Source organism: Canis aureus, chromosome X, assembly GCF_053574225.1.
Source record: "Canis aureus isolate CA01 chromosome X, VMU_Caureus_v.1.0, whole genome shotgun sequence".
Lineage (NCBI taxonomy): Eukaryota > Metazoa > Chordata > Mammalia > Carnivora > Canidae > Canis > Canis aureus.
The window spans coordinates 113,443,022-113,470,033 of NC_135649.1; the positions used below are offsets into that span (position 1 = coordinate 113,443,022).

The following is a 27,012-nucleotide window of genomic DNA, read 5'->3' on the forward strand; positions in this document are numbered from 1 at the left end:
AGTACAGACAGGATTCAGTTGTGGTATGAGCTGGATTCTAGAGCTGAGCCTGCCACAGCCTATGAATGCTTTTCAGTTCGGACACATGGAAGGTGTTGGGCTAAGACTCCTAGTTATCTACTAAAACCAATCTTTCTCTCTTCTTCCAGTGGTGGTTTTCCTTTAGCACAGAGTTTTTTTTTTTTTTTTAACTGTAGCACTACCAACATTTAGAACCAGGTAATTATTTGTTATAGGGAACTGCATTGTGTGTTTTAGGATATTTAGCAGCATCCCTGGCTGCTACCCACCAGATGGAAGTAGCACCCTTCCTTCCAAGTTGTGGTAATGAAAAAGTGTCTCCAGACATTGCCAGACATTACAAAATCAGCCTCACTTAAGAGGCCCTGTTTTGGCTGGTCACACATGTGCACATGGGGAGACTGCATTTTCTGGCCTCCCTTGCACCTGTGTGTGGCTGTGTAATAACACATTGAGTACCAGCAAGTCCAGTCAGCCCCATCTCCAAACCAGAATGTAGTCACTTTGGACTACCCTCAATGGTGCATGCTGGTCTGAGCCACCCAATGGTGGCTCATCAGAATCATTTCCACTAGAATTACTCTAATAGTCTTCTACCTGGTGCCCTGACTTCTACACCCTCCCTCCCAACAATAAGGTTTATTCTCAATACCCCAACTCAAGGGATCCTGTTACAATGTGAGTCAAGTCAGATCTTCATCAATTGAAAACTCTCCAGTGGCTCTCACCGCACTCAGTAAAAGGCAAGCCCTGGCAATGTTCCCTTTACCTCTCAGACCTTAACTCCTACTGCTCTCCTTCCAGCCCAGGTGTCAACACACCTTTTCTGTGAAGAGCCAGATAGTAAATATTTTAGACATAGTGGGCCATGTAGTCTCTGAAGTATACGTCCTTTCAATGTATACTTTGAATCTAATTTTCTAAAGTGAAATATAGACTTCACTCTGGACCACACCTCACCTACAGAACCATGTTTTTAATGGGCTGTCAGTTAGTATTTAAAAGGAATTGTTTGACTTTTGGCTCAATATCTATAAAGCAGAAATGTTTCAGTTCGTGTCAGCTGTAGTCCTAAAGAGTAGTTTAGAAGTTGATAATATGCTTGTGATGCTTTGATTCCTCAAGAGCAAAGCGATGCCTTGTGTCTGGAATTTCTTTCCTAGTAATCTCTGTCAATTCTGGTCTAGTGAGAATGCTCAGAAGACACCCGAAATTCTAGGAAGCATGAAGGGGAACATCTTCCATCTGGAGTCTGAGCTGTTCGATTATTAATATAGTTTGCCATCTGCTCAGGGTACAAACAAAGTGAACATTGAGGCTGTCTACAGAGCGCAGACTGAAGGGGACGGGTGATCAGAGGACGAGCTGTCTGCCAAATGAAAAACAAGAACAAGGGTAGCAACAGAATCCCATTTACTTGTTTTCTAACTTGGAGGATCATGACTGCCAAATTCTCTGGACCATTATCTGTTCCTGTGTGTGTGTGTGTGTGTGTGTGTGTGCACGCACATACACAATTGGTGTCAAAAAGTGGCTTAGGATATCTGTTGTTAGAATTAGCTGTTGTTTACATGGCACTGCCATTCCTGTAGAAGAGTCTGCCCTAAGGCTAGGAGAAACTACACTTCCCACAGTCCCCTTCTTGACTCTGAAAGGAAGGTTTGTCAGTGAAAGGAATTTGAGAGATTTCAAAGGTGGAAGGGAGGCAGAGGCTGTTATTTTTGGGAGTCTGTGGATGTCAGATGAGGCTACTTTGTTAGACATTAGTGGAATTCCAGATCTTTCTGTGGGCTCCCACTTTCCAGGCTGGATATGGTAGCTTCTCAGATTTCCCTATGAACACCGCTTTTCCGCCCAGAGCTTCAGATTAAAGTCATCTCTTCTGACTATAGCCTTCTAGACCTTCATTCCTGTAGTTACTCTCATATTCATATAAACCATGATTTCTATATTAAACCCCTTATTCTGGTAGTATGCTTAGTGTCTCTGTTTTCCTAACTAAACCCAGACAGATATAGATAATACAGGTACTCCAGGTTTATAAGTACAAAACACCATTTTAATGCAAGTTACTATAGTTTTATTCAATTAAGACTTATTAAGCATCATAATGTCCCAAACATTGAAAAGAAATAAGGATGAAAAAGACAGAGTCCTGCCCTTGAAGTCAGTGTGGGGCTGGGAGAGAGGGCTTAGAACATGTGGACCAGTGGTTCTCAACCTAGGGAGATTTTACCCACCAGGAGATATCAGCAATGTCAGGAGATATTTTGGGTTGTTCTAATGGGGAAGATGGTGCTAGTGGGTAGGGGCCAGGTTACTGCTAAACATCCACAGGACACTCCACCACAGCAAGGCATGAATTATCTAGCTTGAAATCTTAGTAGTGCTGAGGTTGGGAAACACTGACACAGACCAGGGATTCCAATATAATGTGATATGTGCTATGGTAAAGGAATGGATTGACCAATAGGATACTAGGGAAGGGCTAATGTTAGGCTGGGGTAACTAGAGAAGAGTTAGATGACATTGCATTCTTTCTGTAGTAGCAGCCTGAAATGCACTACCTCTGGAAGATACACACAACTTACAGATACAGTACAGACAAGTGTGCCATTTTAGGAGGCAACCTCATTTCCTTAACTGAGCCTACTTTTTTAGGGCGACTACACAGCAACTCAAAGGCACTGGTCTGTGCCTTTTGGCTAGGAGTTAGTATTTTTTAATATTCCTGTATTTTAATCAGGGAGGATTTGTTACAAAGGACAGTAACCTGCTTCACAGTTGCTTACATAAATGGGGAATTTCTCCAAGAAATGACTATAATAAATATTGTAAGAAAATCTTATGAGTCTTCAAGGATCTAGAAGTGCCCTGTAAAGGAAAGAAGCCTGGGTTCTGAATCCAGAACTCCTGGTTTCAAACCTTGGCCCTGCTCCTAACCAATGTGGGGAGCTGGGTAAGTCACTCAGTCCTCTGTGTGCCTCAGTCTCCTCTGCAGTAAAAGAGAGATAATGACAACCTCCTTTAGGGTTTTTGAAAGGATTCAGTGAGATAATGCATATTAAGGGCTTATAACCCTGGTACGTAATATATATTCAATAATTGTTAATAATGATGAGGATATTGATGATGGTGTGAGCAGGGCTCCCCAGCCCAGGAACTTCAGTGAGCAAGTCAGGAAATGAGATTATTCTCCAACTCTCATGGCCATTATTCTCTCCCATTTCTGCTTTTCTCTTTTCAGCTTCCTTTACTTATACATATTCCAACTGGGCCTACCCAGCTTCAACCCTATGGGGACCTTTTCAATTCAAGTCCTTGCTATCATCTATCATCTAATTAGAGTACTCTTCACTCAAATTATTGAAAGAGAGAATTTCATGGATATCCCAACCTATGGACTGTTGTGTTTGGGTCAATGGATAGGAAAAGGGGTAAGAGAGACAAACAGGATAGCCTGAGGGCAGGGTATGGCACAGGAGTGGTGAATGTCCCTGAAGCCACACCACTTGAGGAACCACAGAAGGAACAAGAGAGGCTGGCCTTGGAAACAGATAAACCTGGCTCATATGATAGGTGTTTTCAAAAGAGTGAAGAGCACTTGTATCAATGGCTCCCAGGTTGCTAATCTGAAACAATTGGTAGACATTACAGGAAGATGGAAGTCAACTCACCATGAGGAAGAACTTTTAATACCTCTGACTGGACATGGAGCACAACACCTTGGAAGGTAGTGAATTCCTTGTTGCTAGAGATGTTCAAGCATTTAAAAATTTGTTGGAGATGTTAGGTATTGATGTAACATGTCAGTTAAGCAACTGGATGACTATTTCTGTACCTACTAATTGTGATTGTCTCTGATCATGTATGAAAATTGCTAAGGTAAGAAGTCTAGGAGGGCAAAACACATCGAAGGTGCTGATCCAGGTGCAGAAAAGATGTATTCAATAAGCTGTGCCCTGCTATGACCCTGCTTGACCTCCTGGAAGTTTCTAGTTATTCTGATCCCATTTTGAGAAACCCTGCTCTAATATAATCAGCCCAACAGGAACAGTTTGGTTTAGGTGTCTTTTCTCTTTCAGTTATCTCTGACTTGCAAAATATTTCATTTCACTATTTCTAAGGGTTTCATTTAAGCAGCAAGTCCCTTGCTACTGTTATAATTTTGAAGAATAGAATATATAAAATATAGAATGTAGAATAAAACCCCCCAAATAGTAACATATAACCTCACGTTATATAAAGAATTAGGCCCTGAATGGATATTATTTTTGGAGGTCAACACATCATATTCGTGGAGTCCTATCTTTATTCAGTTTTGAAGTTCAGAGGCCACAAGCAATAATATCAACCTTTGAAGTAGCCATCTCTTCTCTTCCCTCCCACTGCTCAATGTCTGCTGAAAGGAGCTCAGAGGGAGAGGAGGCAATGCTGTGGGCTGTCGGGATCTAGTGAGCTGGCTGCTGCTGGAGGGAGCTCAGTAAAACTCAAGAACTGAGAACTCAATAGGACTGGATCTCTGGTTTTGTCCTGGATCCCTCCCTCTCAACTTTGAAGAGACAGGTTAATGTCATGATGGGATCACTCAGGTGTGACCTGGAGAAGCATTAGGAGGCTTTGACAGAGGGGCAGTGAGGCATAACCTGAGGAGACATCTGTGGGCCATCACTTCATCTTCCACAGCTGCAGAGCAAACACATTTTCTGCAGGTGAACAACTATAAACCTGCTTTCTCTAGCCAATCATTATTTCCTTCTGAATCTGAATGATCCCAGTAAGCTAGGTCTTCTCAAATGAATATGGACTGTAGGTTCTGTTTTAAAATTAGCACTACTGAAGCATATGGGCACCGTAAACCATCAGGAGGCACTTTTGTAGTGCTTCTCCCAAGGATATTCAAAGCAGCAAAGTGCACCAGAAACACAATCTATACTCCATTATTCTGGATTATTATTTAGTTTTGCAGATCATCTGTGCCCTAGCTCTCTTCTACCTTCCCTGCAACCATTGGTTCACTAGCACTTTGACTAGCTTTTTGCAAGCAACTCTTGCAAAGAAGAAAAAAATAGAAGAAAGAAAATGGAAAAATAATAGATAAAATGAGGGGTCCCCCCCCCCCGGAGTATCTGTAGCACATTTCCAAGATCTCCCCTTCTCTGCGTCATTACTATGGTTACCAGATTTAAGATTTCAGACAGAAACTTGTCTGTAGGCCCAAAGGGAAGATTGATTGCAGTAAACACAGAAGACAGAGATCGGGCACAATTTGAAAATAATACCGCTCTCTGTTGATCTGTTTACCAGTTGAGTTTCTGGTTAATAAAATATATGAAGGTACATCGCACGGGACTTGGCATCTAATGGGGAATCTGCCTCCTTTTCCTTTTCAAAGATGTCAGTGCAACAGTCACAATCAAAGGCAAAGAGTTAACCTGATGGGTTATAAGAAGATATATTTTCGTAGAAAATAGACTTAAGTTCTGGGCAGGTGCCTTTTCTCCTTTCTGTTTGTGCCTCCTCATACAGCCAATATCACTCCCCACTGAGGGTGACACAGCTCTCACATGGCAGGCACAGGTTACTTTCTGCATGATGAGCGCACAGAGCCACAGGTATCGCAGCCCTCAGGTAGGGTTCAGACACACACTGGTGAGACTACAGCAAACGGCTCAGGGAGTTTGGGGGAGGTGCAATAGTTACTGCAAGGGCCACCTCCTGTCCCTGCCATCTAGCAACCACATAAGGACCCCTGCTACTGATTGCTAAGTGTATTTGCGAAGGTTCAGACCAGAGAAGCTCTGGCGAACTCATTTGCTTGGCCTGATACAGGCGGAAAGCACTTTATGTCGTGACCCAAAGCTGGAAACATATTTTTCATTGCCAGCCAGGATACACAAATATGCATACATTAATATGTCTAACAGAAACAAAAGTTTCACAAAGTGGCACTTTCCCAAAACAGGGTACACTCTGATATTTTCTTATTTTCCCACATAATTTGTATTTTTCAAAAGAGCTGGTATTGAGCCACTGAACTGTTACAAGTCAGTCATACCCCAGGGTTTGAAAAGTAACGTGTTTAATGGTCTTAATTGGTTTCTTCACTGTCAGTTTTCATTAAGTATTTACTGAGCATCGACCGTATGATAGGCATGTGCTAGTCATGGGCAAATCTAACAGAGAAACTTCAAAATAAATACATAGGAGAGTCCTGACAGAGTCAACTCTTCCGTTTAAATGCATTGCAGCTGTCATGTGTCATGCTGAAGAAGGTGCTGGGATTTCACAGGAAATCTGAGAGATGGCCTGCTATGTACCAGGCATGGTGCTCAGCCCAGAGACTTCCTGCTGAGTCCTAAACTCTATGTGCACACAGGTTTTGGGTGATTTTAGCAATAAGGGAGCAGTAAGTGCTTCAGGTCTGCAGGAGCCTTTTGGGGGAAGAAACCCTCTATTAGGAGAAATAGGATCCAGTGTTCAAGGTTCTGAATTCACTTTTCTGCTTATCCACTAGAGATTGCTTGCCTCTAGGCTAGAAATGCAGATCCTGTCGGCAGAGATTACCAGGCCCCTTATAATCAGGCCCCTTATAATCAAGCCCTAACAGACTGTTCGAGTTTCATTTTCCATCATTTCTCATTACATACCTTATACTCAGGAAACTCCCTGTTCCCTTAGTGGCCCAAACTTGTCCATACCTCTGGGCTTTTATATGTCCTATTCTTTCTGTCCAGCAGTTCTCTTTGACTTTTGTCTGACTGCTGGATTACAATTCAGTCTTCCATCTTTAGCTCAAATTATAGCTCCCTCCATAAGGCTCTTGCCTCCTGCTTTTTGCCACCTGTTTAGCAGGAGCCACACCTTTTTTTCTCTTCTCTCCTAAATGCTTGCATTTATTAGGTTGGATTTTAATAATACAGTTGTCTTTTGTGCACTAGACTGTGGGCGATTAAATTCACCAAAATAATACGTAGGATCATTTTGAGGAGTCAGAGGACATTTTACATGAACAGTAGAAGATAAGTTTACCTAAAGAGCTCAATTATACTACTGCAGGTAGCTGGCATGTCCTTTTCCAACAGATTTGTGTGTTGGGCTACAAGTGAGATGCCAGTGGGCTGGATTCTTAAGAAGACATAGCTATCTATGTCTACAGTGCCCCATATAAGAAATGGCATTTCTGTTGACTTAGTGCTGGCAAGTTTTCTGCTTTCAGACCACTGAGCTACAAGCTGAGTAGAGACCAGTAATTCATTCAACAAATATTTCTCAGGTACCTAGTATGTACCAGACAGCATGACAGGCTCCTCAGCTTGAAAGATGAATAATGAACAGCCTCTGCTTTTTAGAAGGTATCTGATAACATTTTCCTGAGGGTTTTTAAAAACAGGTGAAGGGTTGGGCAGCCCTGGTGGCTCAGCAGTTTAGCACCGCCTTCAGCCCAGGGTGTGATCCTGGGGTTCCCGGATCGAGTCCCACGTCGGGCTCCCTGCATGGGACCTGCTTCTCCCTCTGCCTGTGTCTCTGCCTCTCTCTCTCTCTCTCTCTCTCTCTCTCTCTCTCTGTGTGTGTGTCTCATGAATAAATAAATAAAATCTTTAAAAAAAGGTGTAGGAAAGAAAAAATATTTGATGAGTATTGGCTGCGTGCAAGGCACTGTTGTTACATGCATAATCTTGTTTACTTCTAATAGTATTTGCATGAGAAAGGGATTTATTAGACCCTTTTTACGGATGAAGAAACTAAGACCCAGAGTGATTTGACCATGGCTTCAAATCCCCCAACAAATAGAGAACCAGCCAGGATCTGAATTCAGCCACCTGGACTCCTGGCAGGAGCTCATTTCACTACAATGTTTCTCTCTTACCTCTTTCTTTGTATGATTTGCAGAGAGAAGGTATATATTTTTTAAGAGGACAGAAATTCACATGGCAGAATTATTCCAGAAAAGGGTGCTCTAATGAAACATGTTGACAGGGTACTTGGCTGGGATGAAGCAAGCTGGCTTTATGACAGAGATTTTTATGTTTTTTTTTTTCCCTTTTATCGATCTGTCCTAAAAGACAGGAAGTGTGAAAGAACATTCAATGATTCAATGATGAATTAAGGCAACTAAGGTCTGGCAGCCAGGAATTGGCGGTACGGCATTTAACAAGCCTCCTAAAATTCCCTAGGAAAATATCACTGCTGAAGCACTTTAATTTGAAGCATTTTGTGCTTCCTAGAATAAAGTTGATGGCTAATTAGAACAATTGTTTTACCACGATACATGCGACCACAGTTCAGTGCTGTTAACTAAGGTGCCACTCTTCAGCCAGCCATGGATTCTACTGGATGGCATTCCATACTGTCTCCTCCTTGCACATGTGCATGCAGGATGGAGAGGCCACCTTCTCAGTTATGGGAAAGGTGTTGCCTGGGGTTCTCATTTGGTCCTAGTACCAGAATGATAATCTCAGGCCACTGAATAGCTAGTGCTACTCTTAAGAAAACAAACAACCCCCCCTCAAAAAAAAACGAGAAAAAAAACCCCAAAAAAACTGCAACATAGGATTATTCTATATCATTAAAAGCTTTCATAAAATAGGTAAGATTTACTGAGAAACATAAGCAACCATAATGATGAACATTAACATCTAACAAGTGAAAAGTAATTTTATTTTGAGCTTTGGGCCATTTCCCCATGCCTCAATAGTGTGCCTTGTTTTCGACGGTACCTATTGCAATATGCGTACATCTTTTAAATTGACTCTTTGCAATATGTTTAGAGCAGCACTTCTCAAGTTTCAGTGTGCTTGTGAATTCCTTGGGGATCCTGCTCTACTGAATATTCTGATTCTGGGGTGAGGCCTGAGAGTCTGCATCTCTAACAAGCTCCAGGTGATGCCGCTGCTGCTGGTCAACAGGTGACACTAAAAAACGAGCTTCTAGAGCAGTTCTCAAAATTAGCTGCACATTGAAATCACCTGGGAAGTCTTTTTTAAAAAAATCAATGTCTTGATTTGTTTCCCACTCCCCAAAGATACTAACTTAATTGGTCTAGGGTGGCATCTGGGCATGGAGAGCTTTAAAGACTCCCAGGTGATGGTATTGTATAGCCAGGATTAAGAACTTTGCTTCAGTGGATTACCTTATTTCTAGAAAATAGGAGGGCTCATTTCTGGCGTGACTTCTGTTGCTCTTGAATAAATCCAGCAGCAGAGTGAAATGAAGTAGGAACGTTCAATAACTTAACCTTCGAATGTTTACATTCATGTCAACTTTTTGAAAAGCAATTAAATTATACGCTCAACAACATTCATACCCATCTTACCAGTGCAAAGAACTGTATTTTGGGTCCATTTTTTACTGTCTGGTGTAAATTTTAAAAGCTTACATAAAGAGCTAACTTACTAAAGAGGAAATTCCTAATTAAAATGTTTTTCTGGCTGGATAATCTTTTGGGTTATACTAGCCTGAGTACTCCTGACAGGAGTGATAGCGTTGTTCATAAGCAGGTTGCAATCATGAAGCTATTTTTTTTCCTCTCAAAACCGCAGTCCTCTGTGTGCACAGAATGTCTTTGGCCCTTAGATCAGGGTTTCTCAACCTTGGTACTGTTGGCATTTGAGCCAGGTCATTCTTTGCTGTGGGTGCTGTGTCCTGTACACTGTAGGAAGTTTAGTAGCATCCCCCAACCTCTACTCACCCAATGCCAATAGCATACACATTCTCCCACCTGCCCCCCACCAAGTTATGAGGACCAAGAATGCCTCCAGACGATGCCAAGTTTCCCCTGGGGCAAGGAAAAAATAACCCCTGCATTTGAGAACCATTGCCTTAGATCAAAGGAGGTTTCCACGCTAGTGACTCACTTTCATCTTGACCGTCTGGCTGTGGGAAGCTCTCTGGGTTCATCTGATGCAAATGAGAGGTAGATGGGCAAGATAGGACGAGGCCATTTTCTGGTGAGCATTGATTGCCACCTTATAGAGTAGAATTTTCATTACCTGTTTAGTTATTTAATTATATTTTATTCACAATAACAAGATGAGGTTAGAATAATTTATAGTTAACATTCCAAGACAAAATGAAGTTCGCAAATGCCAGTTACTCCTTGAGACTAGCCCCCCTCCTCGTCAGCCGGAAGTACTTTCCCTCCTATAAGTCTGTTAGGTTCTTGACATTCTCTACCCCATATTAGAAAAATTTTGCACTTAATTCTTCTTCTTATGGAACTCTGCAGCTGCATGGAAAGAGTTCAAGCAGTTTTCATATCCTCACTTCCCCTTATCTAAAACAGAACTCTTTACAAAGCAAGCATTCAAAAAAATATTTGAATAAATGAACTCTACGGTTTGTCCAGCAGCTTATAGTGAAAACAAAGAAAATAAGGGCTATTTCCATATGCCCACTTCTGCACAGAGCCAGGATCATTTATTTTCTAGAAGGCTCCACGTGCTTGTGATAATTCTTCAATCAGGTGGGAATAACTCCAGTATAAGTGTTTCATCCCCAAATGAGCTTGTTACAAAGAAGAATAATATTGATAGAAGACAAATTAAAACTGCGATTAGGGAAGCACCAGACTTCTCTCTCGTTCTGTTTGATCTTCTTATAAGAGTCCAGTTATGTGTACGTGTAACTACAGCTTGCATCACCATGGAGAATTTTATAGCAATTAAGAGCTAGACAGTAAAAGGAGAATGTTTAAGATATCTGCCATCATAGCCTTTCTAAGATAGTAGAGCTGAAGGCATAGGCTTGATTTCAGGGACGTAAATAAATAGAACTGTATTGTGAAACCTGTCAAGTTCTTCGGAATACCCAATAGCACAAAATATTTTATCAGTGCCAACTGCAAGTTGCAATAGATGGAATGCAATTGTTTTTCTGTAATTTGGAGAAATGACTATTCTGGCTTTAGGGACGCCACTCATTGCTCCTTCTAGATCCTTAGCCGTCTGTTTCCACACTCCAGGCACAAAACATATTCCAGGGTCTGTTTGATATTTGGTGAGGAGACAGAGGATGGGGTTAAATGGAACTGTAATTGTCATCAGGCTCCTAGCCAAAAGGCATAGGACCTCAGTTTGCTTTTGTTCTCTCCAAAACCACCCTGAGACAAGGATTTGTGTGCAAGTAGTTTATTTGGGATGTAGTAGTATTGGAAGTGCAGAGCGAGTGGGGAAATGGGACAGGGAAAGGAGGAAAATCAAGAAAGGGTGTGTGACTCATCAGCAGATTACTGTTGGCAAATGGACCTCAAACCTCTGAGACACTCAGACTTGAACTACCAAGGAGTGAGGGAGCTCAGTATTTGGCTACCAAGCCCCAGCTCTCATTGGCTGAGGGCCACTCCTGGGGCATTCACCTCCTGGCATTTCCAGTGGCTTCGAATATGGATGGAATATATTAGAGTGGCCTGCAAACACTCTCAGCTAGTCGCAGGAAACCATTGCTGTATGTGGCAGTCAGAATAATGGCTACAAAGATGTCTGTGTCCTAATCCCTGGAACTGTGAATATGTTACTTTACAGGGCAAAGGGAGTTTGCAAGGTATGATTAAGTTAAGGAATTGGAGAGAGGGCCCCGGATTATCCAGGAGAGCTTGAGTCACATGGCTCTTAAAAGCAGAAAACCTTGAGGCACCTAGGTGGGTCAGTTGGTTAAGTGTCTGCCTTTGGCTCAGGTTGTGATCTCAGGGTCCTGCTCAGCGGGGAATCTGCTTCTCCCTTTGTGCCACCTCCCCCCACCCTGCCCATACACATTCTCTCTCTCTCTCTTTCTCTCTTTCTCTTTCTCTCTCAAATAAATAAAATGTTAAAAAAAAAAACGTGGAGAACTTTCTCAGCTCTGGTCAGAGGGTGATGGGACTATGGAAGAAAGGTCAGAGAGAGACAACATTGCTGGCCTTGAAGAAAGGGGGCTGTAAGTCAGGGAACATGGGTGGCCTTTATAAGTTGGAGAAAACAAGAAATCAGATTCTTCCCTAGAACTTTGTTACATAAGTGAGACAGGTGGCCACTATGTATTGGCCCCTTGGGTGGTTTATTTTTTCCACTGCGGGCTGAAACCTATTAGCTCAAAAGCCTGCTGGCATCTCTCTCAAATTTTACCTAGTGAATAATTTTTAAAATGGCCCGAACAAGCGGATCTCTAGCCATCTAAAGCCTGCCTGCTTTGCATACCTCATGAAACCGTGTTCAGCATCTGCTGACCAGGGAGCCTTGTGGTTCTAAGACCGCCAGCTGCCGTGCCTTTGGAAGCTGACACAGACACTTCTGCATGCTGCTGGATGACAGCACCTAGACTGGGAAGCCTCTTTTCCCCGGGGAGTCCCTTTGCCCTCTTCCCTTCTGGGTAGCAGCTCCTTGCTGAAAGCCTCCGAACCATCTCATGCAGCAAGTGACTCTCCCCTCTGGCGACCCTACCAAGCGCATCCCATACAGCTTGTTGTGTGCCGCTTCCAATCATGGGTGTGGCTTTTTCCTTGATCGGCCTCCAAATCACAAAAATCCCCACAAGCCTGCAGAAGCAGTGCATCCTTGCCAATACTTTTATTTTTTGCACAGTGAGGCCCATATTGGGCTTCTTACCTCCAGAATTATAGGTTCTAAGTTTGTCTTGGTTTAATCCACTAAGTTTGTGGTGATATGACAGCAACCATGAGAAGCATTTCTAACTGCAAATAATTCACAAAGACCTTTCTATATTTATGCTTGTTTAAGGAGAGCTTTGCAAAGGTTATAGTATGTATCCCAGCCAGATTTACAAAGGTAATTCCAGCAAAATTACAAAAAGATTAACTACTGTGTATTCATAAGGATCTATGCTCTAGGGAGGGGCTTTCAGGTAAGCATAGACTAATTATACAATTAAAAGTGGTTTTTAAGGTTTTTATTTATTTATTTGAGAGAGCGAGAGCCAGGGAGTGGGGGGAGCAGAGGGAGAGGGAGAAGCAGACTCCCCGCTGAGTGCGGAGCCTGACGCAGGGCTCAATCTCATGGCCCTGAGATCAAGACCTGAGCTGAAATTAAGTCTGACAACCGCCTGAACCACCCAGGTGCCCCAAAGAGTGTGTTTAAATAGAAATGCTGAAGTAGTATTTTCCTGATCTTGTGCCTCATTCCAACCTGACCCTTTTTATAGGGCGTGCTATTTCTACAGTCCAGTATGATCATAGTATTTGTAAAACTCAGCTCAAGTTTTCCTCCCTCAAAGGCCCCATATCCCCCATGTTCTGGTGGGCCCATCTCTTCATGACAACCTTCCTGTAACTGTTCCCTCGGCATGAACATCCCTCTTAGTCCTTTTTCACCTGTCCAACTCCTACTCCTGTGTCAAGACCCAATGAGGGGTCACTTCCCAAGTGTTATCAAGTGGAGGACCTGCTGTATCCTTGGTCCTTGCCAAATCTTGCACTTAAACCTCGCTTGTAGCACAATACATGGCTTCTGCATTGAAACCATTTGTCCTAGAGTCTATCTATCCTAGCCAACCAAACACAGACAACACAAAAAGGAGACTAGTTGATATAAGTTTTTCTTCTCACTTTAACTTTGAATTCCCTTTTAAAATTTTGTGTAGCAAGTCTCTTAAAAGGGTCTATATGCAAAACTGGAGCTTCAGCTAAGTTTGATGATTATAGATATATAAAGGATCATTGATGTTAAAGACCTGAGGTAACTGTTTTATTGCAAAAGAAAAAGTGGTGGTTAACTCCTGTTATTGTATTGGTCACATTTTCATTTATGTATAAAGTGTCCTCCTTTCATTGTTATTCTTCTCCTTTTTTTAAGATTTTATTTATTCATTCCTGAGAGACAGAGAGAGAGAAGCAGAGACATAGGCAGAGGGAGAAGCAGGTTTCCTGCAGTGAGCTTGATGTGGGACTCAATCCCAGGACCCCAGGATCACACCATGAGCCAAAGGCAGATGCTCAACCACTGAGCCACCCAGGCGCTCTATTCTCCTCTTTACACTATATAGCCATTGCTACCCCCTCCTGAACCATCACATAGGCCATACTTGTCTCTCCCCATTGCCTTGAGGAGGGAGTCCAATGTTCTTAGGCTGGTGTAGAGCCTTTCCTTGCCTGGCACCTGCTCAGCTCTCTGGGCTCCCATCTTGTTAGTTAACTCTGAGGGAGCCCAAGTGTTGGTTTGGTGCTTGTCTTAGTGGGAGTTTTCTAGAAGGCCCTGAGACAAGGATTTGAGTGCATATAGTTTATTTGGGAGGTGATCTCAGGAGGCACCAGTAGAGAGTGGGAAAGTGAAACAGGAAAAGAAACCACGTCAATTCAAGGTGTATTGGTAAGCAGGTTAGAGTATGGGTGACAGGCTCAATCCCACTCGGAATCACTGGGAGCCAGTACCTTAGAGCCACATACCTTAGAGTGACAAGGAAGCTGGGATATTTATCTCTAGTCCCCGACTATTATTGACAGAGAGCTATTCCAGGAGTGAGTCCTCAGTATTTCCAGCTTTCCCTGCAAGAGTTGAGCATGCTTCTGGGGCCCAAAACCCCTTCTCTCCACACCATAGCAGAGCAGAGCTTATAGAGCTTAAGCTATCCTTGTATATAGAAACAAGGAGTGGCATGGGAGTAATGGGTGGAGCACTGACAGTGTTTAGCCCAGGGCCCCTCCGGTCTGTTTCCATGGCTCTCCTCTGGCCTCTATCCCAGTGCATGTCCTATGCACATAGAAAGTATTTCTGCTTACTAGTCTGCCTCTCCCTGGACTGTGAGCATCCCCAGAGCGGAATCCATTGGACTTTGTGCATGGCTCATAGTAGGTGTGTGCTACGTTTACGCCGAGTGCATGAATGAATGAGTAAAATGAGATGGACTGAGGAGATGACACTCAGGATAAGGGAATGAGAGAATTAGGAAGAAAATGAGGGATAGAAAAATAGGATCTAGTAGGAAGGAGGAAAAGAAAATAGGGATGACAGTAAGCAGGCTGGGATGAAAGAAAGGATTGGAGATACCAAAAAGACAGATATTTCATCTGCCAGGCTGCTTCTGCACATCATCTCGCATCCTGCAAAAGAGCATTGCATCCCGCAAGTCCTAAAATAAGGCTGTCAAAATAGCTAGCAAAATGGAACACGCTTGGAAGAAAAACACCTTACGAACATCTCAGGCCTCCGTGTCCCTGACAAGTACCAGCTCTCTACCCTGGTGGTCTAGGGGAATTACGGAGTACCATGACATTTATTTACTCTTGCTGGCTTTCACAATTAAGTCCAAACTCCTAATCCTCACAGGTCTGTTAAAGCCTCATCTAAACTCCTCAACCTTTAAGACAAAAAACAAACACACCTTCTACCTCTCTGGGGAAGCAGTTACAACTCTTCAACATCCTGCTTGCTAAGGAAGCAGTTGTTACCTTAATTAATGATCCACAAAATCCTCTTTAAACACCGTGCGCAAACATGTGACCAAACATAGGGGGAAATGCTAAAGGACAAAGGAGAACACATGCCATTTGGCTGTATTCTTTAAAAAAAAAAAAAAAAAAAAAGCTAAGATTATGGACTTCCCTTCCTAAGGAGAAAGGAGAGCTGTAGGGATTTCCAGTCTAAAAATGTCTTTGTATTTTATTTTCTCTTTGTTAATCTTTTAATGGCTTGTTTTTCAACATGGAATCATGGGGGTTAATGTCCTTGACATGATTATGGGTATGTTAGTAGCAAAGGTATGAAGTACCCATAGCATTTTCATGACTGAAGGCCATATTAGGGGTTCTTTGGACCCTCGGTACTCAGTGTGGCCCTCCAGACTAGCAGCATCAGCATCACCTGCACCCGGCCCACACTTGTTGGAAACATCCCAGGCTCTGAGTCAAGCTCAGGGCTGGGTTCCAGGCATCTGTTTTACTTAGGCCTCCAGGTGATTCTCAGGTGTACCAAAGTTAGAGAAATAGTGATCTAGAGCAGATCAAGAGGGAGCCCATCCTCCAGTGGTAGTCTGCAGGTGGGCAAGTGTATTTGTTATTGCCTGTTGTCAATTCCAGTGCCTGTGGCTGGTCCAAGTAGTGAGGATTCTTATGTGCATTCTCACAGGTTAGTGACCTTCCAAGTTCAAAAATTCTCACTAGATTCTTTCTAGAATGGATGAAATCGTCAGTCTTTTCAACACTGTCCTACTGCCTCTCTTTCTCTTTAACACTAAACATCATTGTGTGCACCTGTTGAACCACACAAGTTCAGGGGTTGAACTTAAAAATAAGCTTTCCTTATGACTATTAACACTACTGAGCATTCCCTAAATGGGTGTGATAAAGAAGTTAATTTTTTCCTCCCCACATACAAGTATCTTCATCTCCCAGAATTTGGATATTCAGAATGTGAACTTAATATTTCCCAGATATGGGCCCTGTCTTACTTCCTGCATGAAGCTATGCATAGCATCATAGATTTGTTTTCTTAGGGTGTGTGGTGTGTGGATCCTATGATTTATGTTTTAATGAAGCCAATCAGATAGAGATTTCCTTCATACTCAACTGAGTGTGCATCTGAATAAATCAAAATTTTAAAGATAGGCTGCTGATAGAACTTGCTTTTTCTAATATAAGGAGAAGAACTGGCCATCACCCAGTGAGCCCCACATACATATGAATCATGGAGAACTGACTCTGAGGTTTGCAGAACTGAGAGCACTCTCCTGACTTAGTGGGCAGATGTAGGCAAACCATGTCACCCTTGCAAACAAGAAATATAAAATAATTACGGTATACTTCTCAGTATGAAATAGTCCTAACAATGTTCTAAATCAGGGTTTTCTCTACCATGGCACTATCAACATTTAGAGGTGGATAATTTTTCATTTTATGGTGGGCTTGGAGTTACCCTGTACATAGTAGGAAATTTAACAGTATCCTGGCCTCTACAGACAGAATGCCAATAGCACCCGTCCCTTAGATGTGACAACCAAACCTGTCTCCAGACATTGCCAGTGTCCATTGGGGGCAAAATTGCTCAGGCTGAGAACTACTACTCTACACCTTTGGAGAGGAAAGAGATGAGAGACCTTATGAAAGATTCTCATATGTTGATCCTTTGACTTACGGTTCAACGGATTCATTTGCTTTGATTTGTTGGGTTGATTAGACTTAGCCATAGTAACATCTGCATTTCTTTTTTTTTAAGATTTTATTTATTTATTCATGATAGTCACACAGAGAGAGACAGAGAGGCAGAGACACAGGCAGAGGGAGAAGCAGGCTCCATGCAGGGAGCCCGACGTGGGACTTGATCCTGGGTCTCCAGGATCCTGCCCGGGCCAAAGGCAGGCACCAAACCACTGCGCCACCCAGGGATCCCAACATCTGCATTTCAATAGTCGCCTTTTAGAGTCAGTTTACATTCTAATTGGGTTAGAGGGGTCTTCAAGGGTTATCTACAACTGGAAAAAGTGCCCTTGTACTTAGGAAGTTTAGCCACAACCTGTAATAGTGGGAGACAGAATGGAAGAATTCAGCTTGCTCCTAATTCTTTCCACTTCTCTTGTTTAGACACTATAGAGTAAAAGTACGAACTCATTATTTCAATCCTATGATTATAAAAATCGCTGTACATGAGTCGAATCTTACTGTGCAATCTAATTTTCCATTGTACAAGAAAGATAAGAGGAGGGACTCCTGGGTGGCTCAGCGGTTGAGCGTCTGCCTTTGGCTCAGGGCGTGATCCCAGTTCCAGGATTGAGTCCCACATCGGACTCCCTGCGAGGAGCCTGCCTCTCCTTCTGCCCGTGTCTCTGCCTCTCTCTCTGTGTGTCTCTCATGAATAAATACATAAAATCTTTTAAAAAATAAAAAATAAAATAAAGACCCTCAAACCTGGGTGGCTCAGAGGTTGAGTGCCTGCCTTTGGCTCAGGTTGTGATCCTGGGATCAAGTCCCACGTCGGCTGGGTCCCTACAGGGTGCCTGCTTCTCCCTCTGCCTGTGTCTCTGCCTCTCTCTCTGTGCCTCTCATGAATAAATAAATAAAATCTTAAAAAAAAAACAGAAAAATAAGAGGAATGAGAATGAGGGAGAAGAAATGTAGCTATTTTAATATGTTTAATTTTAATCTGTAGAAAATGCTCCCCATTAAATTGAACAAAAGCTTTATGACCCAGAGTCTGTTATATAGTGGTGGAGAAAGTAGATACTAAAATGAACAATCACTAAACAGAATTTTACTACGTGCTATGGCTTTTTTATTGTATGAGCTTTACTCATAGGAACTCACTTTATTCTCACCAAAATCTTATGAGGTGAATACTATTAACTCCATTTTACAGATGAGAAAACTGAGGCACAGAGAGGTTTATGTGTTTGTTTGTTTTTTTTAAGGGTCCTTGTCTTCTGGCCCTCACCAGTGGGGTCCCACCTCCCATTGGAATGGGAAAATCTAAGGCTTTGGGAACAGTGAGGAGGAAATAGCTCAGGGCTTCTGGGTCTCCTGAGTGAAGGGAGACAGGGAGAGAGAGAGAGAGGAGGGCTTCTAAGCTGTTTCCCTCCTGGGGGCATTGCCTTCAGGTTTGAAGTTAAAGCTGAATAAAAATAGTTTATTGTCCTTGTAGGTTTATCTCCATTCAAGGTCAATGAGAAGATGGTTGAGATCAGGATTCAGGTATTTCTAGGTAAAGTGTCTTAAATAATATTTCCCGATATCTTTCCAATCTTCTATTCCTCCGTGAAACATGAACAGCAGTGGGTAGAAAGTGGCACATGTTATGAAAAGGAACGAATTGGGTACTTGAAAAGGGTGCTTGAAAGAGTGGGATTATTTCAGCCTTGTAGGACCAGGAAATTATCTTTTGAGGAATTAGCAAATTAGCTAAGAGTTAAAGGATAGATAAGGGGGTCGGGGGAGAAAATCACAGCAAAATGAGTGCTGAATTCTTTCCTTGCCAACTTACTGTCATCTGAGACCTTTTAATCAGGGCCTCACATTCTCACCCTATTGTCTGGTCAGTTTGAAGCCCCATATTTTCTCCCTGGGAGGTTGAAGTCTTAATAGTGTGTCAACATTCCTTTTAAAAGGCAGCTTCTGGTGATGAGCACCAGGTGTTGTATGAAAATGTTGAATCACTATATTGTCCACCTGAAACTAATATAACACTGCAGGTTAACTAGCTGGAATTAAAATGAGGGGCGCCTGGGTGGCTCAATCGGTTAAGCATCTGCCTGCCACTCAGGTCATGATCCAGGGGTCCTGAGATCAAGCCCCACATTTGGCTCCCTGCTCAGCGGGGAGTCTGCTTCTCCTTCTCCCTCTGCCCCTCCCCCCACTCGTGTACTAGCTCTCTCTCTTTCAAATAAATAAATAAAATCTTTAAAAACAAAGACAGCTTATCATTAGGTGGCCTAAAAACCATAACTGTGTTCTCAAGCAGCCACAATTTCTGTTTAGTCACTGAAAATAAAGAAGTGAGGGCTCTGTGGGCATCTGGGAGTATCTAAAATCAGACCCATTGCCAAAAGTCAAGTGTGGTGTGGCCAGATAATAAAAAGAAAGGAAAAAACAAAAGAAAGGAAGAAACTCGGGTGAGGCTTTAAAGTTCTTCTAGGAAAGCTGTTATAAACATCACATGGTACGAAAATTCCTTATTGGAACTAAGGAAGTAACATAAATACAGGATTTTACCACATAGACCTAGGGCATCAGCTTCTGATAGACTGGGGTTGGCCCAACCATAGGGATTTGCAAATTCTGTCAGTTGAAGATCTGGGCTTGATTGTTTCTGAGAAACTCTGCTTTAGTAAAATTGACAGTGGCTGCTTCATGAGATGTAGAAAAGATAATCTAAGCAAATACACCTAGTCAAAAACTCCCTGGCCCCTCCTTGAAAGTGACCCCATTTCATAACTTGATTGTTTGGTAAACACCAGGCATTCTTCCCATGCAAGTCAATGTAATCTCAGGCATTCTCTCAGTAAATATCTTCCTTGAATAAGTCTTAATGCCAGTGTCATTGTGGAAAATTATTTGCTCTTGTGGGGTTTTTTGTTTTTGTTTTTTTACCTTTTACATAATCAACCTGTATTGTGTTACAGAGCTCCATTCCCCAAGACTTTTTTTCACTGGGAATAGTGAACATTTAAAAATGGTGTTTTGTTTTTGTTTTAAGTCAGGCACAACCTATCTATTAGGGTCTGTGAGGATTTAGTGGTTCATGACTAACTGGGCCAGAACTAGGGCGTGTTAAGGCCTCCGGTCCAAAAGGTAAGGGGGTGCCACAATCCAAGTGCTCCAGGTCAATATTTTATTGCCAGATTTAAAAACTTCATTGTTAATGAAAAAAATCCAAGGGGAACAAAATATCAAAATTTTAAGTAAAAACAGGATCTGACCCTTGTACTTGTGTGCTCATCTCACTTGCCTTACCCTAATCACATTCACATTGAAAAAACAGAGTAGATCATTAGAGTACATTAGAGGTGTTTGTTTCAAGTATGCCTGTGTCTCAGAGATGGATACTGGATCATAATGTAAGATCTAAAACATGAACTCTGAGCAATAGCAGTTAAGATCAGGGACTCTGGAGCCAGAAAACCTGTGTGTGTGGCTTTGGCATTTTGCTGAACCTTTGTTTTAGTTTTCTCATCTGTAAAATGGAGATAAGAATACTGCCTTCACATTGACAGGATGACCATGTAATTTATCCAAACAAGGGTAATTTTGAGAGTGAAAATGGCACTAACAGTACAACTCTCTGATGTTATTTATTACAAAATAAAAATGCATTATCAAATTATAGAGTTATCTTGCAAAAAATGACAAAGGCATTAACTTTCAGATGCTCAACAGCAAGACTGCTCAGTCTGTTTTGTTTTTTGTCCATTGAACCTATGATTTTCCATGTGTTCTACTGACCCCACCAAGTGGTGGCCTAGTGATATCATGGACTTTGTGTGCCATGTCATGGACCAAGGCTGGCACCCCAAGTGGCCAACAGGATAGCAGTGTCCCACCACTGACAGAGGCCAGAATCCTTTGTCCCCAGTCAGTTGTGTCAAAGTGTACTTCATTTTGAGACCAGCAATCTCCCTTTGAGGTATCCTGGAAAGAGAGCGATACGACATTGCTTCCAGAAAGGGTCAAGAAGCCAAGGATAGTGATGGTTATTTTTTAGATTTTACTACATGTTAAAGTGAGAACTTGTCCACTGCACGTGTATACCCCCACCCCAGAGGATTATGCCATGCAGAAACCCGATAGAGACATCAACCAAAACCATTTCATTTTGTTTTAATGCAACTACTAATAATTTGTTTAAAATGAATAATCCATAACAAATGCTAGATTACACCAAGGCATCAGGACAATATGCAAGACCAGGACTTCCCATAGGAAGCTGGGCTGTAGGATCACACTATTCACCTAGTTGTTATGGGGATTAAAGCAACTACTGTATGGAAAGTGCCTAGAACAGTGCCTGGTATATAGTAAGCCTTCAATCAGAGTTAGCTCTCATTACCATTTTTTTTCTTATCATGGTTCTGACTTAAAAAAACTTAATGTGCTACCTTAGAGAAGAAGATACCATTTCCTAAGGGACACATAAGTGGAAATGTCTCCTAATCTTTTTTTTTCTGAAAATGTTAATTTTCAATGAAAATAAGAGCCTTGACTACAAAGGCCCAAACATGATTTATTTTATTCCCCACCTTGTTATCAAGTCTTAAATTTGTTAATTAAGCTTCATATTTCAAATGGCCATTTTGAGATGCACAGTTGAACTCCAGAACATCTCCATGCAAAACACCTAAACTTAGATTTCTCAGTTTTTTTTAAGACAAAGCAATGACTACCAGTGCCAACTGGCATCTCTAAGGAGTCTCCCCTTAATGCCCAGCACTGTCAGCCATCTCAGGTGTCCTTCTTGCTCCTCTTTGCAGTGTCCAAACTCTCTTGCTTTCTTTCTTCCTTAACTCCAGCTCCTCTGGAGCCTCTGAAGTTGAGCTCTTTCAGCTTCATCACTGGTTTCCTTTATCACTGGTGTCATCTACCAGCTTCCAGCCCTTAGTAGTTGATGACTTTAGGAACTATTTCATTATTAACTCAATACCCATTAATGCCACTTTTCATTGAGCGTCTTCAATAATCTAATGGATAACTGGCCCCATCCCTGGCCTTCCAATTCCCTGACTGCCTCACTGTCAGTTTTCCCTCCAATTGACCATGAGCCATATGCTCATGGTCATACCCTTGTCCTTGTCTTTACCTCCTGTGATATCTTGATTTTTGAGCATTTATTTATCTCTCCCACTCATTACTGGCTTCTGTCCTTCTGGCACAGTTATTTTAATATTCTTATTTAAGCATGTTGTTGACCCCTCAATGAAATGGCCAGTCTGTGAATAGCCAGTGTCCCCTTCATGTTCTCACTTTACTACCTTAGAGTCCCTGTTTGATCACTACAACTCCCTTGGAAGCACCCTTAATGGCCCTGCTCTCCCTCCTTCTTTCCCTTCCTCTCTTCCAACTCCTCCATTGTCTTTTTTTAACCAACAGTGTTTTAACATGGCAAGTGCCTTCCTTTATCCCCATCACCAATTTCTCCCATCTGGTAACCATCAGTTTGTTCTCTATAATTAAAAGTCTATTTCTTGCTTGATCTTTCTCTTTTTTTCCCCTTTGCTCGTTTGTTGTTTCTTAACTTTCATATGAGTGAAATCATATGGTATTTGTCTTTCTCTGACTTATTTGACTTAGTATAATACTTTCTAGCTCCATCCATGTCATTGCAAATGGCAAGATTTTGTTATTTTTTATGGCTGAATAATATTCCATTGTATATACGCCACATCTTCTTTATCCATTCATCAATCGAAGGACACTTGAGCTGCTTCCATATCTTGGCTATTGTAAATCATGCTGCTATAAACATAAGGGTGCATGTATCCCTTTGAATTAATGTTTTTGTACTTTGGGGGTACATATCCAGCAGTGCAGTTGCTGGATTGTCAGGTAGTTCTATCTTTAACTTTTTGAGGAACCTCCATACTGTTTTTCACAGCAGCTGCACCAGTTTGCATTCCCACCAACAGTGCACAAGGGTTCCTTTTTCTCCATGTCCTTGCCAACACCTGTTTGTCTCTTATGTTGTTGAATACCTATTTTTTCAAAGTATTCTAAAAAATAGAAAAGGAAGGAGAACCTCCAAAATCATTTCATGAGGCCAGTATCACCTTGATACCAAAACCAGTTGAAGACACCACTAAAAAAGAGAACTACAGCCCAATATCCCTGATGAACATAGATGTAAAAATTCTCAACAAAATACTACCAAACCAAATCCAACAGTACATTTAAAAAAATCATTCACCATGATCAAGTGGGATTTAATTTTGGGTTTCAAGGGTGGTTTCATGTTTGCAAATCAATTAATAAAAGAAAGAATAAGAACCATATGATCATTTCAATAGATGGAGAAAAAGCATTTGACAAGGTACAATATCCATTTATGATAAAAAAAAAAACTCCAACAGTGTAGGTTTAGAGGGAACATACTTCAACCTAATAAAGGCCATCTATGAAAACTCACAGCTGACATCATCCTCTAGGAGGAAAAACTGAGAGCTTTCCCCCTAAGATCAGGAACAAGATAAGGATGTCCACTCTCACAACTTTTATTCAGCACAGTACTAGAAGTCCTAGCCACAGCAATCAGACAACAAAAAGAAATAAAGGGCATCCAAATTTGGTAAGGAAGTAGTAAAGTAAAACTAACTATTTGTAGATGACATAATTATATATATATATATATATATATATATATATATATATATATCCAAAAGACTCCACCAAAAAAAACTTCTAGAAGTGATAAATGAATTCAGTAAAGTCACAAGATATAAAATCTACATACAGAAATCTGTTGCATTTATATACACCCATAATGAAGCAGCAGAAAGAGAAATTAAGTAAACAATCCCATTTATAATGGTACCAAAAATAATAAGATACCTAGGAATAAACCTAACCAAAGAGGTGGGAGATCTGTACTCTGAAAACTAAAATACTGATGAAAGAAATCGAAGAGGACACAAAGAAATGGAAAGGCATTTCATGCTCATGAATTGGAAGATTTCTACAATAGCCTCCTAACTGATCTGCTGCTGCTACTCTTGACCCCATGGACCATCCACTTGATAGCCTGGCATTTGCTATGTTGAAACTAATCTGTGAATTCTAGTCAGTTAGAATAAAATCCATCCCTTTATACTGGCTTGCAAAGTCCTATATGAATCTGAAATCACCTGTTCCTCTAACCTCATTTTCTACTACTTCATCTTCTTTTCCCCTGACTGCTCTAATATTGCCCAAGTTTCTGCAAACTTATAATATGACTCACTTGGGACTCCTGTGAAAAGTACTAACTCTTAGTGACCGTTCCCGCCCCCTGCCCGCCCCCCCACCCCCACAGCTTCTGATTCGGAGGTTTGGGAAAACGTACAAGAATCTACTTTTAACAAGTGTTCCATATGACTCTTACGATAAGATACAAATACAGCCCAACAATCTTCCACATAAGCATTCTAAGGAAGTCCTACCAATTATTCAGAATTGGGAAGCAAAATGAAACTCATTTTCCATCTCTGGTCTAAGACAGTATGCAGTCAGTGGCCATCTACTATGTAAGCCAGGGAATTCTGGGAATGTAGTTTATGTGCTGAAATACCCTCACATTCTAGTAATTTCCTGCATGGCACAAGTGCCACTTTGTGCAGACTCCTCTGGATGAGGTTGAAGAAATGGTTATCATCAACAAGAAGGCAAAGAAGAGAAAACTGAGAAAGGCTTGATACTCAATAGCATACAGCAAAGAGAATATGTGTGTGTGTTTCCCTAGGCTGTGGTAGAACAAAATGTTCCTAAGAGATAGAAAAGAGAAACAGATCAACCAGCCAGATACCAGTCCAGAGTATGTGCAGGAAACACTTCTGTAGATGAGGTCAGGACTCTGTGAGCTCATACACATGCAAGCTCCTCAACATAACCAACGTCTAAATCACAATAAATGTTTAGCTTTGCATCTAGGTATTTGGAGCATTGACAGTGAAACATTTTTCGTTTTGTTCCAACAGAGTTGTATATAACTATGGCTTCAATAGCAAGTTTAATTTCTCAGATTTTAGAGGAACAGATTTTGAAAAGTATCTGTCATTTACTGTGTGTTAAACTTTAACTTTAGTTCTCTAGTGACATTGTTACAAGCACTAGCATCCTCCACATTAAAGGCCATGTTTCTTTTCTAGAATCAGAAACTGAAAACAAGTGCAAGCTGTCTGGTGTCCTGTATAAAAGTGGATTATAAACCAGGGTGGTGCTTTTCCAACACGTACACACACTAAAATTACCTGGGGGGAATTTCAGAAATCCTGACTCCTGTGTGCCCCATCCCAAGATTGGGATTTAATTGCCATAGGGTGTGGCCAAGATTTGGGATATTTGAAAGATCCCCAGGCTATTCAAATGGGCAGGCAAAATTTAGGAACCTGGAGCTAATGATTTTGAGCATCTATTTGAACCCTCAAAACTCTGGATAGTGTAAAATTTGAGTTTATGCATTAAAATTTAAGTCAAGACAATGAGATCAGTTTGATGGGATTTATCAAGTTGTGACCAACCTGGGTAGGGACCTTATTTACATAAACCAGAGCAATTGATGAAAAAGTCAGTCGAAGAAGTTATGTATACAAAGTCACATATACACAAATTATTAATGTTCAAAAAATCAGGATTTTCAGGCAGTTTTGTCAAACTGAGTATATATCTCCAATTAGAGTTGCCTGATAAAACAGGGCTCCCAGTAAAAATCTTAATTTCAGATAAACAAATAATTTATTAATATAAAATAATTTATTAATATTAATATGTGTCTCCTATGCAATATTTGGGACACATTTATACCAAATGCTATTTATTTATCTAAAATTCAAGTTTAACTGCATGCCTTATGTTTTTATTTGCTAAGTGTGACAACCCTGCCCCAATTTTAAAGGACGAACCTAAGCAATAAGCCAGTATAGTAGGACACATCAGGACAAAAATGAACCTTAGCATCTCGCTCATCATGTATTCTATTTTCTGAATTACATTGCCTGGTTAACTACCTCAAGCTCTACCTGACTTTGTCTGCGCTGAGGGTCAACTGTACCTTATTCTGTCTCTTCTGTCGTCTCCGGAGCCGCAGGAACTCCTTGTGTTGCCTGGAGACAAAGTTCACTGCTGCATATTCCAGTAAGGCAGCAAACACAAACAGAAGGCACACCGCCATCCAGATGTCAATCGCCTTTACGTAGGACACCTGAAAGAGAGAGACAAGAGGGGGCCACTGTGAAAACCTGTGGGGAAATTGGGTTCCTAATGTTGTGAGAAGCAGAATACCTCATTTTCCTTGATTTTCTATCCTTTCCTTAAGAGAATGCTTAAGCATTTCCCATTCCACTTTGCAGATTCGGGGCTGAGCAGTGAAAAGTACATGCTCTCTGCCCCAGGCCCTTGTTCATCTCTCTCAGTATAGCCCATCTGCTCAAGTAGCCTCATCCCGGAGACCGGCTCCGAAGATCACTACAAGAATTTCCTTCATGGAAAACAAAACAAAACAAACTTTGAAACTGCTTATTCCCTTCCATTTTTTTTCTTACTATTTAAAAGCTAGTGTAACTAAGATAATTCCCAAACCTGGATGAGAAATAAGCCATGTGTGGCTTTGGGCCCTTCAAAAACCTATTTGTAATTTCCATCAATCTAGTGGTCCTGACAATGAAAACAAATTTCTTTCTTTTTTTTTTAAAGATTTTATTTATTTATTCATGAGAATACACAGAGAGGAGAGAGAGAGGCAGAGACACAGGCAAGGGAGAAGCAGGCTCCATGCAGGGAGCCCGATGTGGGACTCCATCCCAGGTCTCCAGGATCACGCCCTGGGCTGAAGGCGGCGCTAAACCACTGAGCCACCCGGGCTGCCCTGAAAACAAATTTCTAAAGAGTTTTAAGCTATC

At 41.5% G+C, this 27,012-nt stretch overlaps 2 protein-coding genes across 6 annotated transcripts in view; one reads left to right on the forward strand and one right to left on the reverse strand.

Moving 5' to 3' along the window:
• LOC144308047 (uncharacterized) overlaps positions 1-27,012 on the forward strand; it is a 404,506-nt gene that overhangs the window by 71,954 nt on the left and 305,540 nt on the right. The gene's annotated exons all lie outside the window — the stretch shown is intronic.
• Positions 1-27,012, reverse strand: part of GLRA2 (glycine receptor alpha 2) — a 173,599-nt gene that overhangs the window by 10,032 nt on the left and 136,555 nt on the right. For all 4 annotated transcript variants that reach the window (XM_077888189.1, XM_077888190.1, XM_077888188.1 and 1 more), the window contains one exon: positions 26,166-26,315. In XM_077888189.1, the coding sequence (XP_077744315.1) occupies positions 26,166-26,315 (150 nt within the window). The remainder of the gene's footprint in view (positions 1-26,165; positions 26,316-27,012) is intronic.